Source organism: Schistocerca gregaria, chromosome 2 (genome assembly GCF_023897955.1).
Source record: "Schistocerca gregaria isolate iqSchGreg1 chromosome 2, iqSchGreg1.2, whole genome shotgun sequence".
Taxonomy (NCBI): Eukaryota; Metazoa; Arthropoda; class Insecta; order Orthoptera; family Acrididae; genus Schistocerca; species Schistocerca gregaria.
The window spans coordinates 634,964,741-634,989,975 of record NC_064921.1 but is presented as its reverse complement, the minus strand read 5'-3'; the positions used below and the strand labels follow the sequence as shown (position 1 = coordinate 634,989,975).

The 25,235-nt window shown below is 38.1% G+C and overlaps 1 protein-coding gene across 3 annotated transcripts in view; it reads right to left on the bottom strand.

Annotated features, from left to right (window-relative positions):
- LOC126334658 (zinc finger protein ZFP2-like) overlaps window positions 1–25,235 on the bottom strand; it is a 75,833-nt gene that overhangs the window by 37,598 nt on the left and 13,000 nt on the right. For all 3 annotated transcript variants that reach the window (XM_049997109.1, XM_049997112.1, XM_049997110.1), the window contains 6 exons: window positions 21,128–21,261; window positions 20,778–20,952; window positions 17,541–17,647; window positions 17,348–17,463; window positions 16,905–17,012; window positions 58–245 (listed from right to left, as the gene is read on the bottom strand). In XM_049997109.1, coding sequence (XP_049853066.1) covers window positions 58–245; window positions 16,905–17,012; window positions 17,348–17,463; window positions 17,541–17,647; window positions 20,778–20,952; window positions 21,128–21,261 — 828 coding nt within the window. The remainder of the gene's footprint in view (window positions 1–57; window positions 246–16,904; window positions 17,013–17,347; window positions 17,464–17,540; window positions 17,648–20,777; window positions 20,953–21,127; window positions 21,262–25,235) is intronic.

Sequence of the window (25,235 nt, the reverse complement as noted above, 5' to 3'; positions counted from 1 at the left end):
TGTCACACAGGATGTTATGAAAACAATTTAATAGAGCAATATGACACCAATACATACCTGTTATCAGAATGGACTAACTGATGTCGCTGTAGGAGCTGCTTATGTTTGAAGCCTTTCCCACATTTATTACAGACAAACCTACGACCATTATTGTGGTCTGCCTCTCTATGATAAATTAAGGAGCTAGTGTGGTTAAAAGTTTTGCCACAGATCTCACATGGAATTCCTTTGTCAGACTTAGGTTCCTGCAACACAAAACATACTTAATATACTGCACAATACTACATAATTTTTTCCTTATCTTTTTTACACTACTGTTTCAAGCATTTGGCAAGGATGGGACAAACGTAAACAAATGCTTAGGATAAAGTATGGAGTTTAGCTATATCTTTGGCAGTGTCAGGTTCCAGTTGCAGTGTCCGTCCTCTAGCCCAGTCATCTACTCATACTGTCTCTCAGAAGTGACAACAATAGACAGTACCAATTTTTTACAGGAATGGTTAATGATGATGGGGCCCTCCATATACGCAATAAGCTATTGACAGGGCTTCATCACATTAAATTTTGGCCTTCTGTATAACTTAACCCTTCTCCTTTGAAATCATTACTGGAATGGCTACTTTGCATAGCAACAATGTATCCTAGCAGAGAGTTAAGTCTGATCCCATATGAGACTATTAAAACATTCTAGTTCACTGCACAGCAATTTTTTAATATTGTAGTTCACATTTCATTATCAATTAAATATCCCTGCTCTGTCATTTTCTTCACTCTCAAAAACTGTGTAACAATAATTAACCTAGCTCAGATTCTCAGCAGCTGAAATTACTCTTGAATAACGAATGACCTGAAGCAGTATTAATGATCCACATTTTGGACCCAATCTCATGTATTATAGAACATTCTGACTCTTGTCTCTGATCACAACTAATATCGGGGGTGTAGAATCACTGTAAGCCATAGTTTCCCCCAAGCCACGAGGCCCAAAATTCTTCTTTTATGCTGCTGCCTGCTACACTTGAGTAGAAGTTGTTCCTCTAGGACAATTTTGCACCCTCAGGCACATCTTTCACTCACCATCAGTTGCAGGGTGGATAGTGCTGAGATGTCAGAGGGAGCCTAGCAAGCAGCATCCTTGCTCATTACTTGGCTCCTAGCAGTCCTAGTAGCCCACAGAGATGCAACACTGGTCTTAATTTGTACTGCAGTTAATGTGATGTAAGCAACAGGTCAGCGGTCCACATCTAGGTTTGTATGCTGATGCCAGTCGGTACCAGGATGATGATCATGATAGACACCTTCCTTAGACCACTATAACAAATACAGATATAAACAGCTGACTTCTCACATGTTGAGCAATTGCTGGGATGGATATCTCCCACAGCATCAGCTTGCTGAATTCAAGTCACTGTATGAGCTGTTCTCTTTGATGCTCTGGAATGTCTACTAACTCAAGGATCTCTGTAACAACAACTATCTTTTTTTATGAAGTGTACGAAACTAACATTGTCCTTCCATATTTCCAGTATCCAATAACCAATGGTCCCCTTCAGCAAGTCAAATGATTCCATTTACAGCACAGCACTTTCAGTGATCATCTTTAGTGTGCATATCAGTTGTCCTACGCAAATATGTTACTACAGCCCATGTTTATAAGGATGTTTACATTTCATTTTTCCATTAGAGTAAAGAATAAACTGATGAGACAATGGCTTCAAAAAGGTGCAATGCTGAGATTTTTCATTTGCCAGAAAGAAGGAGAGTCAATTCCAATAGGTTTTGACATAGTAACTTTCACATTTTGAAGGACAATAAAAATCACCACAGTTATGTTAGGCTGGTAACAAACTAGGCAGCCAATAAAACAATGACAGTTGATTGCAGGCCGTGCATTAGGCAGCCAGGATTTTGTGGCTGTGGCAGCCAACAGAACATGGGCGACTGCACGACAGCCAGGCGGCTGCATGCAGCCAGTTGCAAGCTGCAGGTCCTGAAAGAAAGTGTGTGGCTGCCTCAGTCTCCGTGCACTTGTCCGAGCAGTCACACCTTGTCTGCACCCTGAGCCAAAAGTCCTGATGGCTTTTGACACCGAGAAATTTATTCAAAAAATTGAAAGACGAAGAGCAATCTAGGACGTATCTTGTGAGGAGTAGTGACCGTGATGTGAAGAGAAGAAGACGGGAAGAAATCACAAATATAATGTGTGACGAGAATATGACTGAAAATGAAAAGAATGAATTCGGTAAGTCATTTATTATTTATTAGATAATAAAAATGGTTATAGGTACAATAATCAAGAAGAGGGTATCATGGTACACTGAACAATAGTACACAATAATTCACATGAAAGCAGAATAGTCATAGCCACAATTCAATTAACATATATAATTATTTCCCCAATGCAATTCTGTTTTGCCAGTCCAGCGGAATTCCATTTGTAAAATAATCTGCAAATAAATCTCTGTATGCTGATGCTGATGAATGGCAATGAATGGCACCCTGCACTTGTAGGACCTGGGAAAATTTCCAGTTCTGGAGGGACGTACAGCGTGTCTTCAAATTTGTAGCCATCTCTTTCTCGCTCACCATTATGTAAACCACAGCATGCTTTTATTATGGCAATTGCAAATTCTTCCCGAACATCCATAGGGCGATGAAAAATTCTCAATTTATTTGTCAGAATGCCAAACTTGCATTCTATAAATTGCCTGCCCCGAGACAGTCAGTAGTTAAAGATTTTTTTTTTTTTTTTTTTTTTTTTTTTTTTTTTTGGTCCGTTAAACTCCTTCCCCCATAAGGAGGCATTAAATTTTCAGACATACCAAATGCCTCATGTCCGACAAGACATACGGCATCGGTATTCCATTGTTTGATATTGAGCTTTTCTCTGACATTTGTAAATTTATATTTAGGAGTTTTTCATGCATACAAAATTGTTAAGGCTTTCGTGGCCACTTGTTGACAAACTGCCAGTTGGCTTCTGTCTCAGGTTCTTTGGCCGACGTTCATCTAATGATTTTTCTGACGTTTCGCCAGCACGAGTGGCTGGCAGTGTCAAAGCTTCACCCTCCATTGCCGGTGGTGAACTGGAGCCAAGCTCGCGGCCGCAGACTATATGTACCTGGCATGCCAATGTCCGAGGGCTTCTCCGCGATCATTTCCAGTGTGGTTCTCCTCACGGATCCTGGCTTCCTGTACTGCAGCAAACAACCGTCGCAGGTAGCAAGAGGAGAACCACACCGGAAATGACCGCGGAGAAGCCCTCTGACGTTGGCGTGCCAGGTACATATAGTCTACGACCACGAGCTCGGCTGCAGCAGGTACATATAGTCTGCGACCGCGAGCTCGGCTGCAGCAGGTACATATAGTCTGCGACCGCGAGCTCGGCTGCAGCAGGTACATATAGTCTGCGACTGTGAGCTCGGCTGCAGCAGGTACATATAGTCTGCGACCGTGAGCTCGGCTGCAGCAGGTACATATAGTCTGCGACCGTGAGCTCGGCTGCGGCAGGTACATATAGTCTGCGACCGCGAGCTCGGCTGCTGTTCACCACCAACAATGGAGGGTGAAGCTTTGACAGTGCCAGCCACTCGTGCTGGCGAAATGTCAGAAAAATAATTAAATGAAGGTCGGCTGACGAACCCAAGACAGAAGCCAACAGGCAGTTTTTCAAGCATAACCGATTTCTTAAAAATATACGAGTCACTACATTTTCCATACGCCCCAAAATCAATGTATGTGAATTTATTATCTGCATCACACAAAGCAAGTAAAACGATCGAAAAATAATTCTTGTAATTATAGTAAAGTGAACCTGAATGACAGGGTTTTATTACTCTGATATATGTCTCCTGTCGATAGCACCAATGCAAATGGGGAAAGTTTGCGTATCTATTAAATCCATTTCCCCATTTCAACCCATCTTTCCTCATTTAATTCTGGAAATGCAGATTGTCTCATTTTCTCCCGAATCGTCAAGCAAGTTTCATATATGACTTCTCGGACAGTACTACATCCGATCAGAAAACTGTGACTTAGTGCTGCCATAGTACATCCTGTAGCCTGATATCTGAAACGAAATATATGTTTATATGAAAAAAAGGAACCCACCTACTTCTGCCAGGAATTTTATTACATTATTATAATAGATTAGTCATATTAACATCCCTAATTTCATCCCGTAGGGGCCACTAATGGAGACTCTCTTTGCAGGCAAATCTCTACAGCAGAAGTGGAAGAATATTAGGACAATTTTCAGCAGGGAATTAAAATGCAGAGCAGGTGCCAAAAGTGGATCAGCAGCTTTGCGTGAAAGCCCTTGTGTGTGTTTCGAGCAATTACAGTTTCTTAAGGGAACTGTTGTAGACAATGCAACTCAAGGTGGCGTGGATGAAACTGACGTTGCTGAAAGTAACTATGGGGGATGTGGCATACAAACTCCCTCACTTCTTCCCACAAAGCAGCAGAAAAGTAATGACGACAGATTAATTGATACACTACAACAGAGTATCACACTGAGGGAAGAGTGTGGAAGGAACCAAGAATCTGATTCAGATAGACATTTCTGCTTTCATTACTAGAAGACATGAAAAAGATTCTGGAGTAACGCAGGCTTAGTACCAAAATGGAGATTACTGACATCATAAAAAGAGCACAAATGCTTTCACTGCAGACTCATCAACAAGGCTATTCTGATTATGCATCAGAAACAACAGTGACTGGAGCATATAGCCGTAGGTATGAACTATAGGCCTCGAGTAGGCTGCGGTTTTAGCATGGATACATACTACAGCCAAATGATGTGGTCAAGCAGACTTCAGCAGAGGGCAAAAGGAAAGTTGCTGTGATTATTCTATGCCTATTACATACAGACAAGACACTGCCGCTGAATACGATGAGCTGTCATTGTCCACACTTCACAAGTGATCAGCTTCCATACAAAACTTTCATCATTAGTTTTACACACAAGTTCAACAATCTTCAAAGAGTTTTGTCATTTATACTGCTTACTGCTTTCACAGAAATTTGCTCATGGAATGCTGAATGTAGACTGATTCACTGAATAAACTCTTACTGTAGCCCAGTGAAGACAGACTGCATCATTGTTCATGGCAGCTACAGACTCACATATGAAAGTTGTTACAAAAAGTTGAAATTAAGAGCTGTTACATATGCACTAACAACGTAAAAGACCAGAATGAAAAGAAATGCATATAGACTTCTGGTCATGAAGTTATTTTGTTTAACTACTGATTATATTTTCTTAAAATGGCACGAAGATTAGAGTCTATTTATGGATCAGATTTTTAGGCATGCCAGTATAAAATTGAGAATATGTAAAGTGTTCTTTGTTTAGTGTAGAAAGAGGGCTTTAAATGAGACAGGTAACCCTAAAACAGTTATTAGAAGGCTCATATTTTTAAGTGCAGATGGTTTTCACACAACTTCAATTCTTAATATAACTTTAATGAAAATGTTACTACACAAAACATTTACGCTGTTCTCATCAGCCATATGTAAATTATACTTTCTTCAACAAAGTTTAGAAATATATATGTGATATGTGTATCAGATACATAAAAGAAAGAAGGAAATAAACTTTTATTTATATTAGGAGCAATAGCACAGCAAATGGGGATATTCTGTCTTGATGTGCCCCTTCACATACACAACTGGTGATGCCTAAGGGCCGGAATGACACAGCGGCTGGTTAGTATCACTGGGCCTTCAAGGCCTGTTGAGACGGTGTTTGGTTGTTTTTGTTTCTGGTAGTATAAACGCCCTCCCCCCATGAACCATGGACTCTGCCATTGGTGGCAAGCCTTGTGTGCCTCAACGATACAGATAGCCGTACCGTAGTTGCAACCACAACAGAGGGGTATCTGTTGCGACGCCAGACAAATGTGTGGTTCCTGAAGAGGGGTAGCAGCCTTATCAGTAGTTGCAGGGGCAACAGTCTGGATGATTGACTGATCTGGCCTTGTAACACTAACCAAAACGGCCTCGCTGTGCTGGTACTGTGAATGGCTGAATGCAAGGGAAAATACAGCCATAATTTTTCGCCAAGGTATTTCAGAGATAAAAAAGTCCCCCCCCCCAATTCGGATCTCTGGGGGGGGGGGGGGGGGGGTGACTACACAGGAGGACATCATTATCAGGAGAAACAAAACTGACGTTCTACAGATCAAAGCATGGAACGTCAGATCCCTTAATCGGGAAGGAAGGTTAGAAAATTTAAAAAAGGGAAATAGATAGGTTAAAGCTAGATATAGAGGGAATTAGTGAAATTCAGTGGCAGGAGGAACAAGACTTCTGGTCACGTGAATACAGGTTTATACATTCAAAATCAAATAAGGGTAACACAGAAGTAGGTTTAATAAAAATAGAAGTGTGGGTAAGCTACTACGAAACGCATTATTGTAGCAAAGGTCGGCACAAAGCCCACGCCTACCACAGTAGTCCCAAGTTTACATGCCAACTAGCTTCACAGATAACGAAGAGGTTGAAGAAATGTATGATGAAATGAAAATTTAATAGTCATGGGGGACTGGAATTCAATAGCAGGAGAATGAAAAGAAGGAAAAGTTGTAGGTGAACATGGAATTGGGGAGGGGGGATGTAAGGAATTAAAAGAGGAAGCCGTCTGGTAGAATTTTGCACAGGGCATAACCTAATCATAGCTAACACTTTGTTTAAGAATCATGAAAGAAGACTGTATACATGGAAGAGGCCAAGAGGCACTGGAAGGTTTCCGACTGATAATATAATGGTTAGACAGAAATTTAGGAATCAGGTTTTCAATTGTAAGACATTTCCAGGGACAGATGTGGACTATGACCACAATCTATTGGTTATGAACTGTGGATTAAAACTGAAGAAACAGCAAAAAGGTGGGAATTTAAGGAGATGGGACCTGTATAAACTAAAAGAACCAGAGGTTGTAGAGAGTTTCAGGGAGAGCATTAGGGGACAATTGACAAGAACGAGGGAAAGAAATACAGTAGAAGAAGAATGGGTAGCTTTGAGAGATGAAATAGTGAAGACAGCACAGGATCAAGTAGGTAAAAAGACGAGGGCTAGTAGAAATCCTTGGGTAACAGAAGACAGATTGAATTTAATTAATGAAGGCCAAAATATAAAAACGCAATAAATTAAGCAAGCAAAAAGGAATATGGAGTGTAGCCATGTATGGAAGTGAAACAGGGATGATAAATAGTTTAGACAAGAATAGAATAAAAGCTACATACGAATACTAAAGATTAGATGGGTAGATCATGCAACTAATGAAGAGGTGCTGAACAGAATTGGGGAGAAGAGGAATTTGTGGCACAACTTGATTAGAAGAAGGGATCAGTTGGTAGCACACATTCTGAAGCATCTAGGGATCATCAATTTAGTATTGGAGGGAAGCATGGATGGTAAAAATCATAGAGGGAGACCAAAGCAAGAATACACTAAACAGATTCAGAAGGATGTAGAGTGCAGTAGTTACTTGGAGATATAAGCTTGCACAGGATGGAGTAGCATGGAGAGCTGCATCAAACCAGTCTCTGCACTGAAGACCACAACAACAAAAAAGGCATGCAGCTACTCAACAGTATTAGTATTTAATTGCAGTTATTGTGCTTCCTTCTTCAACAAGCAATGATGCCAAATATTTAATTTGACTGTACTGAATCAGGCAGTTGTTCCAGATGATGAAGTTTACGAGTGTTAGTTATAGAATAGTATCAAAAATGTTTGTTTGTTTACCATGGCACAGCAATAAAACCATTCAGTGTGGATATGTTATTGATGTTCTTAACTGAAGTCTTAGTAATACCCAAGTCTTACAAATTTTTTGAACTAACATTTTTTTAGAGATGTATATTTCAGATCCCATGAGTGAAGAGTAGCAGGTTTATCTTGCGCTTTATGTAATGAATTATCACCCACTTATTCCAAGAAACTTTTGCATGCTAATATCAAGATATGTTGTCATTTTAATGTTGGCCAGTAGCTTGCCTGGTCAAAATCCACAACATGATTATTTTTGAATCTGGGAAAAAAGCACATCAATAAAATCTTAAGTGCCTATGAACATTTCCTACTGTTTAGTCACATATTCTTTGTTTTTGAAAAGTGTTTCAATAATTCAGTCATGGCAATTGCTCAATTGTTTTGTTGGTACAACAACTGTGTTTACTGGCATTACCCTTGACGAAGTACGAGACCATTGTTCCCCTCAAAAAGAAAGAATTATTTCTGCAGTACCTAGCTTCCACTAAAATTTAGCTTTCCATTCTCTTTTCACAATGTCAGAAAATGCTAAGAGCTTGAACTGTATTTAAAACTGTGTGCTCAGCTCTTTTCTGGCTATTCCAGTTTAAAATGATGGCATAACAATGACCAGTGAAATGTTCACAACAGCCAAAAGATTGTTAAAATGACCTTGTACAATTTGATGACACTCAAATATTAGAATTGCTAAACAGCCTTTCACTTTCAAATTATGAAGTATCTTTTTTTTGTTCAGATTTGGTTAACATGTTAGCAATAAAAGAAACACACAAAACAATTATTCCTAGTGGAAACCATGAAAAAGAGTGGGCTTTGGGGTGGGGGTGGAGTGCAAGCTGATGAGAACTAGAAAAGGTGAACCAAAGTAAATACATTTCCAATATGGTGACAAAGACAACTGGACTATTAAGACCTAAAGGTATATTATTTGGAGGTTTTCTGCTTGCGGCAAGATATGCAGCCAAGACAATTTATAAGACAATATATGGTCAAGAACAACATTCCAATACACAAGTGACACAAAATTTGTTTCAGTATTTGTGAAAAATGGCCCAGATAAGGCAAAGGAAATGATAAAAGAGTAAATGTACACAGGTTGGAGCACAAAATGATCCACCATTTGTTTCTGTAAAAAAAATATTTGTTTCAGTTGAAATACATAAATGTAAAATACAACATGTTAACAATATACCTGAAGATTATGTTCTGGTTATGACATGTTCAATATGACCACCATTACGTCTACAAACTTCTTCAACATGAACTTCTATATTCTGAATTACTCGCCGGCAAATATCATTGTTTATCTCATTGAACACCTCACTCACCAGCAGTTGCAGTTCTAACGCTGTATGAGAATGTTTTAGATAAAATCTATTTCTTTAGAATTCCGCTCCCCCCTCCCCAAAATAAATAAATAAATACACAGTAATTCCAATCTGAACTGTTTGGTGGGCCAGTTTTCTCCACAGGCAAAATGATTAGAATATCTGCCTGAAATGGCATTTGCCTTACACATTTCATGCAGGAAGTCCAAGACAACATTAGCTGTGTGTGATTTGGCTCCATCCTGCATGAACAACTGGTTTTCTAATTGAAGCCCAATTACAAGAAGCTTAGAAACAAAATTGTTTTGCAGAATGTTTAGAAAATGTTCAGTATGATCCAAAATAGAATGGTCCTATTACCCCATGACTTGAGATAGCGGCCCATACAGTAATTCTTGGAGCATGATGCAGCTTTTCATGAAGCACATCTGGTTTTGTTCTTCGATGTTTGTTTCTGTTCTTATTTTAAGCAACAGTTTTTTCGTGAGGAAACAAACGCAAATCAGTTTTTAAAATTCGCTGCACAGATTGACTAGAAATCCCAAGCTGTGCTGTCGTTTTCCTTGTTGATTTGCCTTGGCTTCACAGTAACACTGCCCTGACAGCTTTGACAGTCTGTGGAGAACGAATAGCAGCAGGCCGTTTGCGCGTCCTCTCAAGCAGTGAACCAACATTATTACAGTCTCATTAAAATTACTTGACAGTTGACATTTCAAGCGTTGGAGCTGGTTTCCTCCAATGCGAGCACACACTGTCACATGCAAACTGTTTGCCACGGTCAAATTGCCACAACAATTGGTCAGTTCTCCTCAAATTCCCTGTCCGGCATTCTTTCTCGATGTGCTTGGATCCAGAATCATGGGTCTGGCAATTTTATTTCATATTTTGTCATACATGACAACCCCCCCCCCCCCCCCACACACACAGAATGCTAATGTAACGTTTCATACATAGCTTTAACTAAACACTGATGTGGTTATCAGCTTACATTAGATAAGCTTTTCATGATATGGCGTGAAACCAAGTTCTTGAAGGCTGAAATTCATCATTGCGACTATGTGATCATCATCAAAAACATAATGCCCTAAACTCAAGAGTTATTCTATAAGGCAGTTAGCGTATTAACCTATCATGCAGAAAGTTGTAGGTTCGAATCTTGTCCAGTGGGCAAATTTTTTTTATTTCTAAACATAAGAGTTTAATTATTATTTTTGTTCAATTAATTGTTTTAATTGGTCTTTTTTTAAATTTCTAATTCTTTGCCACGTCATTTCCATTATCGTGCTGACTTTATTTGCTCTTGTTTTTCTATCAATCACTCTTTTTTCATCTAGAATCTGCCTGTATTGCCTATAATCCGCAACGAAGTGCCAACGAGGTTGTTTGCAATTGAGAATTGAAATTCAAATAATTAATTCAAGAGAGGAATATATTTCATTGCGCAATACACTATCAGACATTGCTATGTTTATGATGCTATGCAACTAACTCACGTGTGACCAGTTTCCTCATATAAGATTGCGTAAATCTTTACCTTTTTTTAAGAACCCTCCAAAATTAATGATTGGTAGTAGCCAAAGGATGGATAATATGAACAGATATGTGCTGTGAGGACCACAATAATTATTGAATTTACTCAGTTCATCAGAGACAAATTAAGACTGTTACTAGAAGTTTTCCCTAAATGGTAAAAAGAGAACAGTTAAAGTCTACACAGTAAACTTTGAAATAGCTTGTGTGACAGTTGGTACTCTCCTTATGCATAAGTATTGCACAAAATTCTATGTGTATCCTATCACAAGTCTATCACAAAAAAATGACAAAGTGGCGATCATGAATGATGCAAACTGGTTATCAAATGTCGCAAGTTCTATCACTCTAGCAAGGTGGAGCAAGGCTGATCAAAGTATGCCGGTGCTGTGTATATTTACTAGAAATAACGGCAGCTATACTCAGTGTTGCTGTCGACTGCCTGAATTGATGTGTTGCTACGTGGATAACTAACAGAGCAGCAACTACGACGATGCATGATCGCGGTAACCAATGTGTTCCAAGGTAAAACTACTTCCTCCATACTCCTTAGAGGATAATACAACTCTGACTGCTCGCTAAAGCAGTCACAACATGAATCCCTTTTCTCAGATCGAGTGTAGCCTCAGTTTCTCCTACTCTGCACTAGCGGCTAATAAATCATCATCTTGGATCAAAATTTCTGCCAATCCTGTCTTCCCTCCAAACATTCTGTGCATGGGAATCACTGCCTCATATCACACAGTTTCAACCAATGGCTGGCTTCTGGGAGGCATCAGAATGTTTCTGCAGAATCCAACACCAAGAGCTGGGGAGTGAGGTGCTTTTAAGTAGCGCACCACACCAACATGGTCCATAGTGGTGCCAGGCCCATATTTTGTGTTAATACTGTGCCTTGGCCACAAACAACTGAGTCCGGGCCAGCCTTCCACATAGTAGAGAAATCACAACGGAGTTTTACGGTGTGGGACAAGGGCACCACCCTACACCCGTCCTATACACAAAGCCTGCTGCCCACCGATGGTGGCATGTCTGCTGGCTTTCTCTCAGGCTGCCCATGGAGGCCACTATAAGCCGCCCCCACCTCAGCTGTTCCCTCGTTTCATCGCACAGGGGGTGTTGCGGCTTGCTCACAGAAACTGAAGCTAACTCAATTATTTTAATATGCTGTAAAATTTGCTATTTGCGTGAAATGCAACATTTAATCATAACTTGCTCCACCTGATTACTCCTGTGTGAAGATATAGAAATACTGAAAGATTCTACAAAGCCATATGCAAAGTGCATAGTTGTGTATTAAAAATGTAAGGTGGATGAGTGATGTTGATCTTGCACTCATAGTGGGGGGGCCACATTGGTTGCCACTTTGCAATGGTTGGTAATGCGGCAGCTCTTGTAGCCAGTGGTAGGATAGTTTCAGGTAACCAATAGGAGCAAGAAATGAATTTGCTTTGAGCCATGCAACTGAACTTTGTGTGGCGAATTTGCTCACAGATTAGCTTTAATAGATGTGAACAAAGTGACTGTGACTTAAGTTCTGCTGCAGAGTGCTGACCACTACTTTCTCAGATACACTGCGTGTTTCAAGTTTGTGGTTAGCTTAGGATACGAGTTTAAATTCAGGGCTACAAATCATGTCTCCTGTCGCAGTTCAGTCATCAGTCACTTAAAATGAGTTGTCGACAACTTGTCTCTCATTTCTGCCATACAGTATCTTGTGGCCATTTTCAACACTGCTCCGCATTACACATTAACAGCAATTGTGAAATGACTTGTGGTGTTTGTTTGTCACCTGTATCCAAGCAGTAGCCAGAAACTGATGTGGCAACACTGAAGCAACAAGTGACAGACATCAACTATGAAGTAATTTTAAACAGACGATAAATGTTTTGTAAAGTCTGTTGTATGAAACGAGGGTAACCAAGTTTTCAAATGTGCACCTGCAAAAGCAACTAACTTTTTGTTTCATGAAAAAACAACACTGTTTTAACATGGTGTTCAACTGTCAGTCTTCCTTTCCCAGCCATCATTAGAATGACATACAAACTGTGCACTCAGAAATAAAAGACACTAATTCCCATGAGCTTTCTCACATTTGCCAACATTACACACAACAACAACGATATCTTAAAAAATTAATGCCAAAACAAATGTTGGATCATTTCGTGCACAGTCCCGCACAACAATTCTTAACAGCATGGTGTGAAGTAATCAACTGGTACTACTACTTGTGCCTTTGTCATGCACCGGCACCTTGTTACACCCTGGGACAGAATATGTGTACCCCAACTATCTACATGTTGTGTTATTCACGTGAAAATGGGCGAGTTTCCTGCTGAGGTAGGGCTTGGGTACCATCCCCACATTCCCTTAGTGGGATGTGTGAAACTGCATAAAACCATATCTTGGCTGGCTGTACAGACCCTTGTCATTAATCTGACAGGTGGACACTATATCCCTGAACTGGCTATTTAACATGCACGAGTGACTGGACAGGCTAATCATGCTGGCACTTCTTAGAGTAAATAGGCCTAAATAAAAAGAACACACACTTTGAAATCAAACGATGGAAACTCCAGTTAGGAATATCAACAATGTAGGAAAAGGCAGATTACTACTTATCGTAAAGAAGACACAATACATTGCAAACAGGAAAAGATACTCATACAAAACTTTTGGTCACAGCCTTCATCAGGAAAAGAGAAACACACCATTCATACAAACATGCAAGCACACCTCATGCTTACATGACCACCAATTCCGGCAGCTCTGCCCCAAGCTGCCTGAGTTGGCACTCATATGCACGCAGAATGTGCTTGCTTATCTGTAAGACCAGTGCGTGTTTCCTTGTGCTGATGAAGGTTGTTGATGAAAGCTTTGTGTAAGTGTCTTAATTGTGTCTGTCTACAACTTAAACTTAATCTCTGAGAGAGTTATCAGGATAACTGCTCCGTCTGAAGTGTAGATGATAATACAAATGGTGTTAATAGACTGAGCAATCATAGCAATGCCTGCAACTTCTCACTGTTGGAGGGTGAACTTTAACTAAATACAGTAAGCATCATGAGAGTAAACACCAATCTTATGCCTCAAGTGAGACAATCAACATCAAGTGTGTATAGTGATAAATGTGGGAATTATACAGTAAAAAATCAAGGGAAAAAAAAATTGAGGAGACACAGTTGCTTGGATTTCTGAGCCAAGAACGTTGTGTCAGAGATGATGTATGTGTGAAATATAGACAGATTGGAAAGATCTGTGAGTGGATAACGTGACCAAAATCTTTCTCTCTCTTTCTTCTTTTATTAAAAACTGTATAGCATCTACATCTATACTCTGCAAACCACCGTGAAGTGCATAGCAGAGGGAACATCCCATTGTACCAGTTATTAGGGTTTCTTCCTGTTCCATTCACATATGGAGTACGGGAAGAATGACTATTTGAATGTCTCTGAGCACACAGTAATTATTCTAATCTTATCCTCACGATCACTATGTGAGTGATACAATAGGGGTTATAGTACACTCCTAGAGTCATCATTTAAAACCGGTTCTTTAAACTTTGTTAACAGACTTTCTCAGGATAGATCACATCTATCTTCAAGAATCTGTCAGTTCAGTTTTTCTTGGTATCTCTGTGACATTCTGCCATGGATTACACAGACATGTGGCCATTTGTGCTGCCCCTCTACGTATGTCAGTATACTTTCAATATCCCCTTTCAGTCTTATTTGGTATGGGTCTCTCACACTTGAGCAATATTCTAGGCTGGATGGCATGAGTTGATTTGTGAGCAATCTCCTTTGTAGCCTGACTGCACTTCCCCAGTATTCTATCAATAAACCAAAGTCTTCTATCTGCTTTACCCATGACTGAGCCTATGTGATCATTCCATTTCATATCACTACAAAGTGTTACAACCAGGTACTAGTATGAGATGGGCGATTCCAACAGTGACTCACTGATATTATACACAGGTTACCTTTTTTTTGTTTTGTTTTGTGAAGTGCACAATTTTACATTTCTGAACACTGATAGCAAATTGCCAATCTTTGCAACACTTGTGAAATGTTATCAATATCTGACTGAATATTTATGCACCTTCTTTCAGACAGTACTTCATCACAGATAACTGCATCATCTGCAAAAACTCTGAGATTATTATTAATATTGTCTGCAAGGTCACTAATATACAACACAAACAGCAAGGGTCCGAACACATTTCCCTGTGGCACACCCAATTTACTTCTACATTTGACACTCACTCTCCATCCAGGTAACATGCTGCATCCTCCCTACCAAAAAGTCCTCAATCCAGTCACAAATTTCCTTGATAACTCATATGATCATACTTTTGATAATAAGCAGAGATGTAGTATTGAGTCAAACAATTTTTGGAAATCAAGAAATACAGTATGTACCTGATTGCCTTGATCCATAGCTTTTAGTATGTCGTGAGAAAATTGCAAGTTCGGTTTCACATGATCGATGTTTTCGGAATACACACTGGCTGGCATTGAGGAGGTCATTCTGTTGAAGATACCTAATGTATCAGCTCAAAATATGTTCTAAGATTCTACAACAAATCCATGTCAAGTATACAGATGGCAGTTTTGTGGATCACTTCTACTACCCTTTCTGTGAACAGGTATGACAACGTACTTTCCTCCAACTACTGGGCATGATTTTTTGTTCTCTGAATCAATGATAGACTGTAGTTAACAGAAGGGCTATGTCAGTTGCAAACTGGGTATAAAATGTGGTAGGAATTCCATCAGATCCCAGAGCTTTGTTCAATTTTAATGATGTCGGCAGTTCCTCAACACCACTGATACTGACACTAACCCTTATTTCACTCATCTTTTCAGTGGTATGAAGATTAAATTCAGGCAATCCCCCTGGGTTTTTACTCTGTAAAGTACCATTTGAAGGCAGAGTTGATCATTTCTGTTTTTGCTTTACTACCCTCAATTTCAGTTCCAGTCTCATTTGCAGGTGACTGGACATTAAACTTTCCTGTCACTAACAACCTTTACATATAACCAGAATTTCTTCGGGTTTTGTGAAAGATTGTTTGACAATATTCTGTAGGGATGGAAGGCTTCATGCATTATTAGCTTGACAAGCAAATAAGTTTCATTCATTCAGCAGCTTTCTATCTACAGTCCGATGCTTTGTTTTACACCTATTATGCAATGGTCTATGTTTCTTTAGAAGTGTCTTTACAGTGACTCTACACCATGGAGATTCACGTCCCATTATGGATTGGTCTACTGTGTACCTATCTATCCAGTGCATGGTTAATTATTCTTTTAAACTTAGGTCACAGTTCCTCTATATCTTCCTGTCCTGTGCTGAAAGTTTCCAGTTCCTCACTGAGATATGACTATTGACTTTTTATCTAGTTTATTGAACATATATTTCGTTCTGCTTGGTTTAGTTGGCCTTTGTACTTTGGTAATCATTGTTTCCTCAAACCGCGTCTTTGTCACTGATACCGATGTCGATGTGCTGAAAGAGGTCATTAGATCCAATATATTTTCGTCGTGAGTGGGATTCCTAACTATTTGTTCCAGGTAGTTTTCAGAAAAGGCACTTAGAAATGTTTCGCACGGTGTCTTTTGAAGACCATCAATAAAAATAACATAATTTTCGCAATTAACTGTTGGACGATTGAAGTCTCCACTGATGATTACCGTACAATTGGGTAATGTATGTCCAAGTGAACTGAAGTTCTGTCTTAAGTTTTCTGTTACATAAGGAGATGTGTCTGGTCGATCACAGAAGGATCCAGTTAATATTTTATGCACACCCGAAGTCTTGCTTAAACCACCACACAGCAGCTTCAATTTCTATCTCTGTGGATTTAAGTTTTTTGTCTATTGCAACAAATGCACCACCTCCATTTCTCATTAGCCAATCTTTTTGATGTACTCTTAAATTTTCCCCAAAAATCTCACTGCTATCAATTTCAGGTGTCAACCAGCTTTCTGTAACCTAGCATTGTGTGAGTGTCACTATGGGCAAGGGAAATTTTCTTATAAGCCAATGTAGCACATGTCAGCTTATGAACTAGTTATTTTACATTACACAAGATAATGTCTCACTATTATTTGTGTTGTTTGCAACAGTAGTAGGTGAAGTACATTTTTTGAAAGTAAGATACATTTGACAGCACATCCTACTACAAGACCTTAATATAATTAATTGAGAAAAGCATGAAAAGCTACAACAGCCTAGATAAATGCAAGGCTGGCTCATATTTACCTCATGTATTGCCATATGGGTCTTGATGCTATTTGCATATGCAAATGTTTTCCCACATACTTCGCACACGTATGGTTTAATGCCCTCGTGTATCGCCTTAATGTGCATCTGGAAACAAAATGCTGGGTTAAGGACATGTATAAACATAACTTCTTGTTAACAAAACATTTGACAAGCAATGATAACCATATCAGTAATTTATAAGGTTTAGATAAAAATGCGGACTTTCTGAATCTTTTCATGAAAGATATTTTCTGAAATCAATCAAAAGTACTAATGCAGTTTAATTAGTTTATCCACTACTTTAATAATAATAATAATAATAATAATAATAATAGTAACATCATCAATGCAAGATATTAAGCACAAACAGGCACTTTCAAATTCATGTGACAGTGCACAAATTACAGTATTGTACAGAGAGTAACAGTATTTTGATTTACCTCATAGCTATGTTTTGTCATAAACGCCTTGTCGCAATGCTCGCAAGTGAACTTGGTCTCTAATTTAAGTTCAGGGTGTTCTTCATTCTCCCCATCTTCTAGCCCCTCAACAATGCCTGTTTAACAATGATTGGTAAACATAAAAGACATCACTTCTGTGAATGAAACAGCCATGTTGATCATATTCACTTACCTTCTCCAGTATGCCCAGTTTGCTTCTGGTGTAATTCTATGTATTCTTTACAACTAAAGCGTTTTTGGCATTCAGTACATTCATATTTAACACCTTTATGAAAGCTCCTGAAAAGAGAGCATATATGTGGTTGTTAAAAAGAAATCTCACAATAATGTGTGTAAGTGTACAAAAATACACTGAGCAAAGTATTATTTTTGCAATGGAACTGATATTATCCTCTTTGCAGATAGAGATCATGAAAATGCAAATAATATGTAAACAGGTTCCATTTTTAATGTCATCAGGAAGCTATTGTTCATTCTCTTCTTGTAAACATAATGTGGTTGTGTGTATTATGTGGTTATGTTGCATTTTACTATTGTTTCCAGTATTTTCTGCTACATTATGGTGAGTGATATAATGTGAACTTATTTGTCATGGAGAAATACACACACTAAGTACAGGCGCATTCTAATTAAACTTTTGCTACTTGAGAGGGGCCCCTACGAGAAACAAGTGATGTAGAGCACTGAAACTTTGTAGAAACATTTGTATTCAATAGAATGTTATCTTGTTCTTAACATTTATATGCTCACTGTAATCTACTATCAGTTTTATGATAACAAGGAGTAAGTTTTTCAGCTAAGCCCAGAAAGATTATTTTTGTTATGCTGGAGCAGGATACGTAATAAAAGCAATTTTGAAGGAATCATACTGTGTTTTACTTTCAGATTAAAACTAGAATCCCAACATATTACAAAATTCTTTCATTCTGACAGATTAGTGCCAACACATTCATCCTAAGAAAATGAAGGTTTATACAATGTCTGCTTCCTGTTCAATAGATGAGTAACTGACAATAAAATTCAAATATGATCGTACTACTCTTAAAGCTGGTCCACATGAAGGAAGTACAATAATAATAATAATAATAATAATAATAATAATAAACACCACTGTACAGATGAAATTAATCTTTTACTGCTTTGGATGTACACATGTGTGCAGCTTGGGTTTTCCTAGTGCTGTATGTGTTCTGAACCACACTGCTGATAAGTTACCTCCGTATCTCAGTGATAAAAAAGAATTGAGTATTTATCATACAACATATTTGCCTCTATGTGCTATCATTTGCAAAAATCATGTTTCCATATCTTCAACCATTTACAAAATACAGTGAAATCTCGCTTTTACACTTTACTACAGGCTTTAAAAAATGGTATGAAATGCGGGAAAATGTAAAATGTGGAAAATAACATTTTAAGCTATCAAAGTTATGTATAGGACACCCCCTTGCATTTTCGACTTTATGTGTGATATATGGACATAACAGGCATCAAAAGACTTGTCAGGGACTTGGTTATTATCTAATAAGGGTTTATTATCTAATAAAATCTGCTGATATAACTGGAATTGATAGCTGTCCAGGAAATAGGAATGTTTGACTTAATTTCATATGTTATAATCGATGTTTTTGAAAGACTACAGCTGTCATTTGTTATTTAAATAATGAAATACTGCACTAGTTACATATTTTTTCATACTTAACACATCGTGTTTCGAGAATTCTTTCTTGTTGTAAATTGCAAATATGTAGATAAGTATATTGTGTTGCATCTCTTGTGGTTATCTTTTTGAACTTATCAGGTACTGTGCCTCCTAAGTTATGTACAAAACCACACACAAGCAAACTATCACTCACACTGTTTGTGCAAAAAAAATGTAAATACTGCATTTGACAACTAGAATAAATTCTGAAAACATGCTTTACACAGCTTCAAAACATTACATAACCAGCACTGGGGTGACACGATGATCACAACAATCAGAAAAATGCATTTGCGTAGTAGACACAGTTTGAAAATGGTTGTTGTGATCGGTAATAATATATTTATTCGAACTAATCTAATTACTTCAATCAGCCACAATGCCATGCAGAGCTTGGCAGCGGCGAGAGATACGGCACAAATTGTTCCAACTGTGACATGTTTACCAGTTCAAATCCACTGAGTATAGTGCTCTGGTGTAAAGAAACTTCATGTGCAATTTATAAGCACTACTGGACGGCCAACATAATTTTTTTCTCCACGCACACTTTTCTGTAATGCATAAATTGTGGGAAAATTATAAATACGTTGATGCAAAATCAGGTGCAAATTAACATTGTGGACATAGGAAATGAAAAAAAATGGCTGAAACGACAGGAAAACATTAATTCCGGGAACGTAAAAATGGGGTTATATTGTTCAATTGTTATGACCACGTAATTCCTGATTCACAGGGATGGAAATGGAAGAGCTGCCCTCAACAGTCCATCAGACATAAAAATCAATAGCTCAAGAATGAAAGGAGATATTGTTCTACTTTCAAACAAAATTCCGATGTCTTGTTTACATTTCATATACTGCAATGTAGGAGCTAAAACCCACAATACACAGTTTATCCCATGTGCAAACTCCTTAAAATTTCATGCACTGTTTTACTTCATTTGATGCAGCACAGCAATTATGACATATACAGGGAAGAAATTGAATTATTTTATTGAGATAAGACTTCAAACTGTAAGATGTGCAAAAATCAAGTTTTTTTGGCAAATACTTCCTTAAAATTGGATGATAAGTATTTCATAGTGGCCGGAATGCTGTCTCTCAGCACAGGTTTCAGCATTTGCTGAGCAGTACAATCACAACAAAGCTGCACTCAGCACAGGATGCAGAGATCACATCTGTAGCAGCTAAAGGGTTAAAATTGGGTGTCTGACTGGGACTCAAACCTTAGAGAGAAAGGGCTCCACCAACTGCACAACTCACAACCCGTCCTCATAGCTTTAGCTCTGCCAGTCCCATTCTCCGACCTTCTGAAGTTTACACAAGTTCCCTGATATACCTTGCAGGACTAACACATCTCAAAGATTGAAAATAGCATAGAAATGACTAAAGCATGAAGTATTGTTTTCAGAATGAATTTTCATTCTGCAGAGCTAAGAACTGCTTCCAACCCACTGTTCATTCTTAGTGACAGAAAAAATTACTAAAATCACCAGCCGCTCCTCAGTAAGCAGCCAGTCTCAATCGACACTGTTAGGGCACATTTATATATCAACAATTTCCTTTATTATGGAGTTCCAATATTTAAGAGCATGGATTCAAATCACTGTTTGTGTATTTGAATTTTACACTCATATATGATTACACAGTAAGCTGTTGCAACTTTGTAAATTTTTTCAAGACATCAAAATCCATTAATGGAACCTACTTGTGTAAGAAATAACGTCGCCGATGGAGAAATGATCGGCCACATATCTCACACTGGAAACGACTTTTACGGCGTTTGCCCCTTGGACGGCCTTTCCCTTTTGCTTTGTTTACAATTACGAGCTCACCTAGATCCTGACCTTCAGGTGTTTCGAGATGGCCTATAATTTCAGCTCCTACAAAATAAAAATCAAATAAAAATCACCTAATTATAAAAGAAGTTTAATATGATTAGTAACATCTGTACATAAAACATTTTAATAACTGCTCATTTTAGAAGTTCAAAAAAACAGGTTGTGCTCTGAGATGCCTTTGGAAATTTTGTATTTATTTTAAAAACTTAAAACCTACCTTCAACAGCATCACTGTCAGCTTTTATTTTCTCTTCAGATTCTTCACTTCCTTCATCCTGGTCGTCTTCATCTATAACTCCTTCTTCTCTAAACATTCTTTCCAATTCTTTACCACGAATCACTTCAGTAAACCTAGACACAAGAACATTCATTTATTCAGCCATCATATTCCGAAGATTTTATCACGAAAAAGAATCCTGAGAGGTGCAAAATGGCTTAAGCTACCCATTAACGAAGAGTAGCAGCCATGACACACAACATTAACTGCTAGAAGCTATTTATCTATTCTCAAGATAAAATTTGATACACTAAAATTAGCAGGAAAGTTGCTGCTTGAATAAAGCTTCCTCTTCGTCAGTTAATTAATTAATATTTAAACAAACACTTTTTACCATAAAACAGTTATCTACCTTCCGTAAAAACAGACCAAATGTGATGTATATTGGTACCAATTATGATAAAAGAATATAACTGTATGTTACACGTTAAAATTTTAAATGTATCATACATAGATTAATATATGGGTTTTGTTATACTGGCACAATTTACCTGGTGTAATTACATTTGCCACAGTACAGATATTGCACCAACTCAATCATCAAGTCCGTTCATTTGCCAGTAAACTGCTACATATGAAGTAGTCGAGCATTGTTTGAATAATTTTACACTCGATGCATCTATTTCCCATCCTTCTTTTTGATCCACGCTTTGGACCGGCACTGGCAAAGTTAAAAATAGATTTATATTTTTTGTCTTTTTTTAATAATTCATTCAGAAGCGTCAATACATTTTCTCAGATTTAGTTCCCAATGATTCGTAATGCTTCTTTGTATGATAAGTCTCAAAGCAGGGTACAACACATAATGGAACATTTCAAGTTTTGCATTGTTATCTGGTTTCCCCGTGTACATTCTGTTTTGTGCAAACCACACTTCTGTACATTAGCGTACTTTTCTATGAATCTTCACTCACAGTAACTGCCGGAAAATGTCTTACTGTGAATTGCAGGGGATTCTCGTCATCGTAGCACATCCCCCTACCAGCTTTTTCCTGTTCTGTAGCATATTTTTCTACAATCTCCCTTCCGAGGGAAAGGAGAAATTCTGCAAGTGCCATTTTTCGCACTGTTACCAACAGGTGGAGAGCATGAGCATTTAAAACGCACAAATACAGAACGTGAAAAAAATATTTCTTGTACCATTTCACTGTCTTAAACACTTATCACAATGAGCTCAGTAACACGTCACAACGGTCAACTGCATCCAAACTTTAACTGTAATCTAAAATACATTACGATTTCTTTTTTCTTTTGCCAGTATTTCCGTCAGTCTTCTCTGTTTCAATCATTTGTGTTGTGTGTCTTGTGGTCAACATGAACATCTTTCTCTTATTGCACCACTCGATAGCAAGAATCTTGTCAGTAGACTTAAACTTAGTTCCTCCTCATTTTAATTTCTTCTGCAGTTTTGGCATGTTGCATCTATTCTTACGAACAGTGCCACATGCGGGTATTCCATGGTTGTGAAGCCAAAGGAACAGGTCTGGGCTGGAGTACCAATTAGAGACATATAAAATGTGACCTGTTCCAAATACGGTCCCATAAGAGTTACCACCACGTCACCAATTTTCCCTAAAATTTGGAACCCAATTTCTGTTATTGCGTCTGTATGTACAATAGAGTCCAAAATATAACAACTCTGGCAGTTACACAGTAAATGACTTTATTCTGAATCTACTTTGCTTAGTTGGAATAAATTGCTTAAAAAATAATTGTCCGTTGAACAGCAAGAGGCTTTCATCTATACAAAGCTTGTGATGTGGATGAAATTAATTACGAAATGTCTTACAAACTCTATCAACAATCGTCATAATTTTAAATAGACTGTCACCTCCAGTACTTGCAGAGTTATCACTGAAGTGTAACGTTCTTAGAAGTAGACAAAAATGGTCTCTGGACATAATTTCGCTGAAAACTGGTGTGTCCAAAATTGTATCTGTGGATCCATAATCACTTAATTTTAATTTCTTAACTTGCACCATTAGAAGGCAAATAGCAACAAAACAATTCATTTCCTGAAATCCAGTGTCGTTCCATTTTCACAGTCAAGAATTCACACATTCTGTAGTATTTTCTCCGGTGTAAACATAAAAATGATTTGTTTCATCTGCAATGAATTGCAACTGTTCTTCACACATAAACATCACAAAAAAATGAAAATATGCTTGAGTCAGTATCCATCTGACATTTGTGTCCTGAACTCTAGTGATCAAAGTAATGGTTTAAAGGTTGGAAATCGATTTCTTTCCAGTCAAACATGTCACTTATGTGTGCTCTTTTCCAAACCGTTTCACTGTCACTTTGATTCTTCAGATTCAGAGCAACTGTTGACTGTGAATCTTGCTCTCCCCTCTGATGTATAGAGCTGGACCTACAGCTTCGAGATACTGTTGAAGACTGATCACTGCTACAAACATCAGATATTTCACATTCCTTGTCACTACTAGTGAGCATATTCAGGATCTCTCTATCTGTGCAACCATGGTAATGTGACGTTCCTCCCACAGAAAACTGATGGAAACACGGGAACCAAAGTCTAATTCTGCAAAGAGGGAACACAACAACAAACACATGCACACTCTCAAACTATACAGTCAGATCACTGAACAGCTACTGGAAGAGCAGGGTGGAAAGACAGCTCTGCATGTTTACACGTCTGTTGCGCTCAGGTAGCTGTGACTCAGTGTGCCTAAACTTGTCCCTAGTGGTGAAAAAGCCTGTGGCATGGTATGCATCAAAGTGTCCTTAGTGCTGTAGGGAAGACCCAAGGGCCACCCTTAAACACATCGGGTGCACCAGAGGAACGGCGAGGCATGACTAGTTACTAGACCCCCAGTAATCAAAGGGTTAATTTAACCACACGTTCTGACACACTAACTTTTGCTCAATTCCAATTTGCTTTTGAAATGAAACTTAGATTCTTTTCAACTGTAGCTGCCACTTTCTCAATTTTTGCATTAAGGCAAAAGGTCTGTTTTCTTTACTTAGTTTTCTAATTTCAAAAGCTGAATCTACTTTTTTAATCGATTCTTGCAAGTCACAAAATTCTTTATCTGGACTCTTACTATCCCTTCTTTGTTAATTACAAATATCTTAGTATAATATGTTGGACACAATAATTTTCCTCATATTATACTGATAAAAGGCCTTTACTTCATTTAGACCCACAGTTACAAACTTCCCATGTTTCTCAAACACATCCAAAGCAAGACTGACCAAAAAGGTGATGAAATTTTTTTAAGAATTTTATTTCATGGTAATTACAACTCGATTTAACCTCTGAATCATCAACTCTTAAGTAAAACAACACTTTTTCTTATTTACTGTACTCTTCAATTAAAATAATGTCTTTAAGAAACACTTGATACACATTTTTATCACTTGCTTCATTACTAGGAACACCACTAGAACACAGACTCCATTTTTCAAGTGCACATTTCAAGAGCTCATAGTTGTCAGAGAATGACTGAACAGATGTTGGGAGCTCATAGTTGTCAGAGAATGACTGAACAGATGTTGGGAGCTCATAGTTGTCAGAGAATGACTGAACAGATGTTGGAGGAATGTTATTATTCGAATGGTATCTGAAATAAGTGATAGTTCGACACGTGAAGTAGTCTACTTTGCTTATTTTCATTCACTTATGACATATGGTATTACATTTTGGGGTAACTCTTCCTATTCTCAAACGATATTTTTGGCTCAGAGACGAGTGGTTCAGGCAATGAGTGATGCAAGTTTGTGAACCTCTTGTCTATCCCTATTCATTAGTCTGGGTATTCTCACATGGGTCTGTCAATCTAGATATTCTTCATTGTTGTTTCTTGTAAACAATATCACCTTATTCCCAAGAATTAGCAGCTTTCACTCAGTAAATACTACACAGAAATTCAATCTTCATTTGGACTGCACTTCCTTCACTCTCATGCAGAAAGGTGTTCATCTATTTTCAATAAGTTACCCCAAGAATTCAAAGATTTTAGCAGTAATCCATGCACTTGCACGTGGAAACTCCAGAGTTTCCTCATGGTTCACTACTCCTAAAATG